The sequence below is a fragment of the Cebidichthys violaceus genome, unplaced genomic scaffold (assembly GCF_023349555.1).
Source record: "Cebidichthys violaceus isolate CVI_PGR_0920_01 unplaced genomic scaffold, fCebVio1.0.p SCAF_31, whole genome shotgun sequence".
In the NCBI taxonomy this organism is placed as follows: Eukaryota; Metazoa; Chordata; class Actinopteri; order Perciformes; family Stichaeidae; genus Cebidichthys; species Cebidichthys violaceus.
The window spans coordinates 59,113-67,834 of NW_027176495.1; the positions used below are offsets into that span (position 1 = coordinate 59,113).

Here is an 8,722-nt window from a genome sequence, read left to right on the forward strand (position 1 = left end):
ACGCAATGAATCAAAATATCTTGACACTTCGCTCCTTTTGGGAAGTCGCTCACAAGAGAGCGCTCTTTGAATAGCGGCAGCTCCCCCCCCCCCCCCTCTCCATTCAGCCAGAGAGAAAAGCAGCCTTGTGCCCGGGTTCCTCGCGGTCCGCCCAGCCGCCTGCCTCCACCGCAGTAGACAAAACAAGTGGGAGGCAGGGTTTGTTTAGACAGAGCTCACCTGGCGCACACAGACACCGAAACAGTGATCAAGCAAGCCCTAGGGAGGAGTAGAGGCAGCGAGGTGGAGGCTGGGGCGGTGGTGAGGAGAGGAGGCGAGCGAGCTGCTGAGTGTGTGTGTGTGGGGGGGGGGGGCTGGGAGAGAGGAGAGCATGGGGTTCAGTGTGCTACCCTATATTCAAGGCCACTCAAAAATCGGAGCGGATTAAGATTTGAGGGGCCTCTAGTAGCGCTCAGGAATATGGACTGGGACATAGGGTAATAGCATAGGTGGATGTGTGTGTGTCGGTGTGTGTGTGTGTGTGTGTGTGTGTGTGTGTGTGTGTGTGTGTGTGTGTGTGTTGGCTGCAGCGTCAGGCGGCTTAGAGCGCTTGCCCATAGTAAAGCAATCAGCTGATCCGTCTCAGTCGAAGGATCGAGCTCCCCAGTCTTTTTTCCTGGAGGTCGACAGATTATTTGGTTTTGGCAGATTAATCGGCGCCAACGGGTCATTATGCAAACTATCATCGCTGTCGGCGGGACTGAGCTCCGATAGTCGCTCAGGGGCGTCCATCACCGCGTCACCGAGACAGACAGACAGACAGACAGACAGACAGACAGACAGACAGACAGACAGACAGATAGACAGATAGATAATTTGTTTTAACGCATCAATCTGCGGATAGTGTTAGAAAATGTCAAAACAGCTGATTTTACAACAAGCTGACAAGTGGTATACACGTCATATCTGACCCGTCTTGAGTTTAACCTGATCAGCTCGTGATCGGCATCGACCGATTAATTATCTGTCAGCTTTTTCTTGCTCCAAACTATTATTACTATTATTATTATTATTATTATTATTATATCGGCCTTTAAAAATCCACTAATCAATCGACCTCTGCTCTTTACGTTCCATTGATTAATTAATTGTTCGGTCTATAAAAGTGCAAGAAACCGACAATCTAAAGAACAAAAATACTCTTTGCTATAATTTCAGACTTTGAATGTTTGCCCTTTCTGCTCGATAAATGACAGCTGTAATTGTTTGTAACAACACTTTTTCCCCATCAAAAAATAAAATCCAGTAAACTACAGCTTCTATATCTTAGTGTGAACACAGATACGGCTGCAAAGGCTCTGACCAAAAACCAAGTATGTGTATCAAATGTTAAAGATCAAATAATGCTGTTTCTAGAGATCGAAAGCTCTCAGAACAAATTAGATTTAATATGTTAAACTGTTTAACCGCCCTCTATGACAAATAGATGAATACAAAGTAAATGTCAAATCAGATTACGACTTCACAGCCCTCCTTTGACGTTATCCAAACATCTGCCTCTTCTGAACGGAATCTAAATTCATGAGCTAAAGAAAACGCTGTCTTTCTTTCTTCCTTTTCCCGACAGCGGTCAACACGTGTGATGAGGTTCGACAGGGGGGAACAAAGAGCAAGATGGATGATAACTCCCCCTAACCACACACTCACAGTCACTATGGGTTGACCTCAGTTGACCCCTTGGCCCCCCTCAACAGCCTCACGTCCCATTGACAGCGGTTAAATGGGGTTTTAGCCTAGAGGGTTTAATGAAAGAGAAGAGAAGTTGCTGCACTGTAACCCTTTGGCGGCGTCATATATTTTGTCTGGTAACAAACAACTGGGTCTGAAATGTTCCGTGCTTAAAAGAGACACACAATACGTCTTTGTTTTGGAAGTATACTCACAGTCGAAAGGCCCAGTTGTAGCAAACGCTAGATTCCTCTCATTGTTTCGCCTTTTTTTTTTCTTCTCTCCAGCATTTTGTTGACAAAAAAATCATTATTGTTTTCTCACTTGGTTAGGCGATACCGCCAGCCAGCAGGAGACAGAAAAGCAGAAATAATATTTATAGATTTATAGATTATCAAAACAGTTGCAGGTTCTCATTCTGCCGATCCACCGCTAGTTTAATCAACCTTTCATTTCAGCTCTATTTCAGTGTGAACACATGCGAGACACCCTCCAGTGTTTGTGGTGCGGCGTGGTCTGATGAAGATCGGTTACATTAGGAGCTTCTCATGTGAGTAAACCTGAACAGATGGATTTAGATGTGAGGGGAGGAGACGATCACACGGTGATCTTTAGACTCTATTAACAAAACAACAACAGCAAAGCATCACTTTGTTAAACGTTGGGCATAATTAGCTCGCTGGCTACGTTAGCCCCGGGGCTCTTAAGTGTTGCTCGGCTCACTCCACACCTGTAATCAGGCAGCTGTATAATAGAAAACGATAACAGAATCAAAACACCCACCAACATGCAGTCATTTGTTTCCGTGGTGAAATATGAAGCTGCTATTACTCCAGTCGTCAACAAACACAAGCCGCAGAGAGGCAGGAGCTAACTAATATGATCTGCATTCCTTTGGGACCGGATTTTCCACCATCGCCGATCCGACCGCATCACCGATAAGAGGTTCTGAGCATCGGACGTTCCACCGCGTTCTGTCGGCCTGGCAGCACCTGTCAATCAAAGTCACCCCTCTCGGTCTCCAGGGAGACGCCGTCGGTCAAGAATGCGAGGACTTGGAAGGATCCCTTTGTCCCCGAGGTATTCTCAGTCCTCTTTCTCATTTCATTCACTGGGAATGCTTTGTCAGCATTTCTGTTCCAAGCATGCTGCGCAGACTTCCTGACGGGCAAAAGCAAAATCACATCCGAGGGACTCAACACCGATCTCAGGTCCACGGAACGCAACGGAAGATCCCCAAAATGACAGCAGCGTCCCCCCCCCCCCTCCCTATGGAGCAAAGTTACACCAAAGCTGAGATCTCAACGAATTACCTCCTGCCTATGATATAGATTTTGCATAATCGTGCCTAAGCCGGGGGGGTTATTGGTAAACCTGTTCCAACCGGCGGAAATCTGGATTCAGACGCTCTAACAGTTTCCCCGTGTTGCTTAATTAACCACATTTAAATCTACTCACTCATAGCATGTATGACCAAACCAACAGCCGCTGACACATACGTGGCAATTACAGAAACGTAACCTCGTTAACAGCCTCCACTTCACCGTGATCTTTAGCAGCTCATTAGGCCGCAACATTGGACACACACACACACACACACACACACACATACACACAATCACACACACACAGAGGGCATGTTACATATGTCTGCTCTGTAGCACCTTTTTTCCCCCCACAGTGGTAGTCTGCTCATTCCCAACCATTAGACCCATTAGAGACCAATTAACACCGACACAAAGCTGCCTTCCACTTTTATGGCACAGTAAACAAAACCTGCAGGCTTCCCTTGGGCTCAGCAGAGCTCAATGGTCTTTAATGCAACACAGAAAAAGAAAAAAAGAAAACAAACTCATTAGTTTAGCAATATGCTGCCGCACATAAAAGCCCCACAGATTCCGTCACACCGGATTGCACATAAACCTGAGGTAATTGGCGGGTCGTGGGCCCTGATATGACCAGCATTGACTTCACCTTTCAAACTGATTGCATGCAAGGCATCTGGAGTTTGCTTTCTTCTCTGAGCTGTAAATCTGCAGCACTCAGTCTAGACAATAGTTCCCCATCTAGTAACACATTAACCCATTTATCTCTATTCCATCAATGGGAGATGTGTGTGTGTGTGTGTGTGTGTGTGTGTGTGTGTGTGTGTGTGTGTGTGTGTGTGTTGCAGATATACGCTGTACTGATAATAAACCAAGCCTTAATCCCCTTCAGCCAGGTGGCTTCAGTAAAGGAGAACCTGTCGTCAGAATTGGCTATAAGATAAAGGCTGCCCCCCCCCCCGGATGTTAAAGTTGTTCATTCTGCTCGCTTTGAGAAACAAACATTGGAGTGAGCATGCTGCAGCACGCCGGGTCGTCCTGGGAGGAGAAGTTCATGCGACACAACAGCGCTGAGATCACCGCTCATGGTTGTTTCGAGTGTCGCGCTATGACTCCTTTTGTTATTTTGCATCTACTGGGGTGCTAATTGTTTACTTCTCTCGCGTAAAAAGCAGGATGAGGCTTAATTGATTGCGCGAAACAACGCAGAAGAAAAGCATCATCTGAACGTACTGCCGCGCCGTTGCAAAAGTTTGTCAAATTAACTTTTAGACCACTTTTGTCAATAAAAACAAAACAAGAAACAAAACAATTGCCAACCTGAGAAGTCTGAAGAGCCCTTGGTGAGGTCGCTGAGGACGCTCAGACACGTAATTCCCAACAGGAGCGCAGAACTGACGGCTGAGAGAGTCCCATCCGAGAGGAACATCCTTGAAGCATTCAACGTGTGTGAGTTTCTCCGGAGCACTGCAAAGTCCAGCGGCCGCATTGGGTTTCAGGTGCTGCGTCGCGTGCGGGAGATGTGCGGTCCCATGTCTCTAGTCCTCCCTCATCCTCCCACCACACCGCCGCGAGACTGTGCGGGTCGAGCAGTGCGCTGCTCTCTGAGTGCATTTCTAGCTGCGCGTTGTGGAGGCAGCCCACCTGGAGGACCGCCGCTCCCCTGCATGGTCTCAAAGACCCCGAGTTCCCCACCAGACGCATGCCCACTATCCAACAATATAACGCTCTGAAAGGGGCCATTTTGCCCCCCCCCCCCCCCAAGGATCCTATTTGTACTTTTAATAATGTATGTACACTACGTTGTTGTTCATACTTTTGTGCTTTTAAGTAAAATTGTGGATGCAGGAATATTCCTTGTAATGGAGTGTATCTATAGTGTGATATTGCAATTTGTACTGACATATAGAATCCGAGACTATTACATTTTCGAGTGGAATAAAGGTAAAAGTTGGCTGGAATCATCCATCGGTCTTTATAATATAATTGTTTTAATACAGTATTGATGTGCTACTTCCTATATGTTTAATGCATTTGAAACAGGACCCGGCTAGATGATGTATAACCTATGAAACGGTTGCGCCATCTTGTGGACCACAGACTTTACTGCAGACTAGAACAAATCGCGTTTCATTGACAGTTCCCCATACGGCTTCCGTACATATACCCACGCGACAACAGAAGGTCAGACATGGCAGCCTGCGCGAAGGGGCTCGACAAATGCATGTTTTCACTGAGGTTACTACGAAACCTGCGGCCCCAACATGAACGTAAGCAAACTGAAGAAGCTCACTTCTTCTCCCGTAGACTTCATGATTATCCCACAGTCTCTAAGATGTACATCCACGAACTACGAGCTAACGTTAAGCTAACGCTAGACTGTTAGCTAGCGATAGTTTAACGTAATAGCGACCAGCACTTTAACTGTCATCGATTTTTGTCGTATTTTCTTGTTGTTTTGCAGGATTCATATCGACGTCACCGTGTCGTCTTGCTCCGGGGCATAACAGCGAGGAGCCACCAAAGTTCATCCCTCCACCTAAGCCTGTCATCATAGATAAAACACAGACCGTGGCGTCTCTGCGAAAGTATGAAACTGCCTCAATCTCTCTCGACGCTCACAGATACACATGTTAACGCTGCAGACTGTGTAAAGCATGTTTTTTTTTTAAGCGATGTCCTGTTTGTTTTTCCCCTCTCAGGTTTCTGAGCCCAGAGTTCATCCCCCCCAGACAGAGGACGGATCCTTTTAAATTCTCCATTGAGAGGAAAGATATGATTCGCAGGAGGAAAGTGCTCAACATCCCCGAATTCTACGTAGGTAAGAAACCTCTTTAATCGCCCAACAGGCACGTGACCACTGTGAGGCGACAGGTGTGAGATTACCAAACACCTCCACTGTCTTGACCCTTCACTTGTGGAACTTCCTGTTTCCAAATCTTAAGACATCCAACGCCTCCTCAGATCACATTTTTATCTCAAGGCAATTTCCTAAACATATTAACAATTTCCATTGTGTTTTTAGTTATGCACAAAGCGTATTGATTGCATCATTTTAAATGGTGTAAATGATTTCCGATTGTTTTTTTTAGGGAGCGTCCTGGCAGTGACCATGGCTGACCCCAATGCCAGTGGGAAAATTAATCGCTTTGTCGGCATCTGTATCCAGAGGGGTGGAAAGGGTCTGGGAGCCACATGTGTCCTGAGGAACATCATTGATAATCAAGGTGAGGTTTGTTCACTTTCTGTGTGAGCACACAGGCTGTGGTAGCGCTGGTATACCGGTTTTTAATTTCCCGTATGATATGAATTTTTCACACACCGTCATACCGGTGCATGGCCGAAACAACTGCTGTCGCTCTTCTACAGGCAGCTAAATGTATTGTTCGCCGCTATGGTCGTTAAGGTCAGAGCTAGATGTCTTGAGTGTAGTGAGAGGGAAGGTTATAACTTTATAACAACAATTAACAACCCACAACTAACGCTCTTTAACAGGGCAAAACACCACGACACTGACACATAAACAATTTGTAACACTAATAATTGTACATTTATACAATTTCACCGCCGAACGGCATGCTGGGTACAGCTCGCTAGCTAGCTTGTTAGCTAGTCTGTTAGCAGCTGGGAGAGGCTCCGTCGCTACAGTAACGTTACATTAAAGAACAGAAACGAGCGATGCAGGATGTACAAAGACAGTGACGTCCGCTTAATAATTAAACGCGGGATAAAATCATTTTCGCCGTTGATGCATTAACGCTAAAACAAAAAAATACAGTGATATACCGTGAAACCGCCAGAATCTTACAAAACACCGTGATACACATTATTGGTCACTAGGCTGTGGCGTCCCTGTCTCATGACATGAAGGAATGTCTTGTTTGATATTATTGTAAACCAGTATTACGTCCGCCTGTCCCTTTCCCTCCATATCTGTCTATGTCCACATCTCTACCTTAGCGTCGGCCATTTATAGCTTGGCTGAGGAAGACGACCGACTCGTCTATTAACTCCTCCCGTCCGGAGTTCCTTAACATTTACAAGAAGTGAACCAGGTGTGCTTCAGCTAAAACGCCTGTTTTCTTCATGCGTGTGCGTGTGCGTGTGCGTGTGCGTGTGTGTGTGTGTGTGTGTGTGTGTGTGTGTGTGTTTGTCTGTCTCTCAGGAGTGGAAATCTGCTACGAGTTGTACAGCCCCCGGATCCAGAAGATTGACGTGCTGAAGCTGGAGAAGAGGCTGGACGACAACCTCATGTATCTGAGAGACGCCCTGAATGAGTACAGCTCTGTCGACCCGGACATGAAGCCTGTGCCCTTCTCCCCCACTGGAGAGGTGCCTGTCAACAAGGTGAGGGAGCCTCAAGATGGATCCCAATTCATAATAATTTCAGACAGCTGCATGTATCAGTATTCCTAGTAACGCAGGTATTGTTTCTAGTAGTTTGGATAACAATGTGCCTTCGCTGGGTGGTTCGATCTAAAACAACTGCGGCATATTAGCATTTCTTATTTTCTACATTTCTACTCACCAGATGAAGGTCAGGATGCGTCCGAAGCCGTGGTCCAAACGCTGGGAACGGCCCAAGTACAACGTCCAGGGCATTCGCTTCGATCTGGCGCTGACCCCAGAAAAGATGGAGCACGCCCAGAAGTGGGCTCAGCCTTGGCTGGAGTACGACATGCTGAAGGAGTACGACACGTCCAAACTGGAGGAGCAGATCCTCAGCGAGGTCCAGCAGGAGATGAGCAAGTGAGAAAGAGCCTCCTCAAATGGATCAATGTGCCATCAACAGACCTTTTTCAGGAGTGGGGGGGGGGGGGGGAGAGACAGGAGCATGGATGTGGAACACTCTGCTGGATTAAGTTAAACCAGAAGGATTACTACATCCGCACCAGCGTGTACACGGAGGAGCCAATATGGACACTGGTGTAATCTGAGGAGTCACGCCTTCTTCTGTTTGTTTTATGCAGTAAAAGTCCTTTAAGTGGTTTCTATAATAAAACCATTAAACCCTCCAAGCGTTTGAATTACATTTTGTTGTCCTCAGAATCACAGGACATTGTGTATCTGATGACTATTGATAGAGCTGTTTGCTGTCTAATTGCTACGGAGTATTGCCACTAGGTGGTGCTATTCCTCTATGAATGACGCATTCACCAGCCGTTGCATAACCGAGCCCTTTGTTGTGTTCTGAGGGAAACGCTGCCATGCTAAATAAACAGAACGTGTCTAAAATAATAGTATTTTTTTCACTTTCACATGTTCCAGATTTGAGGAGCTTCTGGAGTTAAATTAATAAAGATTTCCAGATGAATCCGTAAACCTGCTTCTTGGATCAGACCTCAGCACCCTTCACTTAAAAAAGAAACACAAAAACAACCCTGGTAGTCAGGGAGCATACACCACCAAGGACACCCGGTAGTGTTTTACTGTTGTGGATGGAAAATTGTGGTGTTGAGATGGTATGTTAGAGCGTCAGTCGGGTAGCATAAAAACACTTGGACTCCGTATGTTATGTCTGCTCTCTGTGAATGTGTGTGTATAAACACGCCGAATGAGTCCCTGCACTCTAATTTCTCCATATTACAGGATGAGACGCGGAGAAAATGGTCTTTAATACGGGAGTAGCAGATGTTTACCGAGCTCATTATGGACCACACAGATTTCCTGTGTGGAGATACGCAGGAATG

General features: G+C 46.2%; 2 protein-coding genes across 3 annotated transcripts in view; one reads left to right on the forward strand and one right to left on the reverse strand.

Moving 5' to 3' along the window:
- Nucleotides 1-4,537, reverse strand: part of LOC137882406 (protein eva-1 homolog C) — a 63,643-nt gene extending 59,106 nt beyond the window's left edge. For both annotated transcript variants that reach the window (XM_068724710.1, XM_068724709.1), the window contains exon 1: nt 4,353-4,537. In XM_068724710.1, the coding sequence (XP_068580811.1) occupies nt 4,353-4,521 (169 nt within the window). In that variant the 5' untranslated portion in view covers nt 4,522-4,537. The remainder of the gene's footprint in view (nt 1-4,352) is intronic.
- Nucleotides 4,538-5,206: 669 nt separating this feature from the next.
- Nucleotides 5,207-8,046, forward strand: mrpl19 (mitochondrial ribosomal protein L19). The gene is made up of 6 exons (XM_068724547.1): nt 5,207-5,302; nt 5,497-5,620; nt 5,735-5,853; nt 6,125-6,259; nt 7,198-7,379; nt 7,564-8,046. The coding sequence occupies exons 1-6, from the start codon at nt 5,224-5,226 to the stop codon at nt 7,783-7,785; spliced, it is 861 nt and encodes a 286-aa protein (XP_068580648.1). The 5' UTR covers nt 5,207-5,223; the 3' UTR covers nt 7,786-8,046.
- Nucleotides 8,047-8,722: the final 676 nt, after the last annotated feature.

Excerpts from the sequence above, each read along its gene's own strand:
- mrpl19 (XM_068724547.1), top strand. The coding sequence starts at position 5,224 with ATGGCAGCCTGCGCGAAGGGGCTCGACAAATGCATGTTTTCACTGAGG. Across the intron at positions 5,303-5,496 it reads CCTGCGGCCCCAACATGAAC|GATTCATATCGACGTCACCG; the intron begins GTAAGCAAACTG and ends GTTGTTTTGCAG. Across the intron at positions 5,621-5,734 it reads ACCGTGGCGTCTCTGCGAAA|GTTTCTGAGCCCAGAGTTCA; the intron begins GTATGAAACTGC and ends TTCCCCTCTCAG.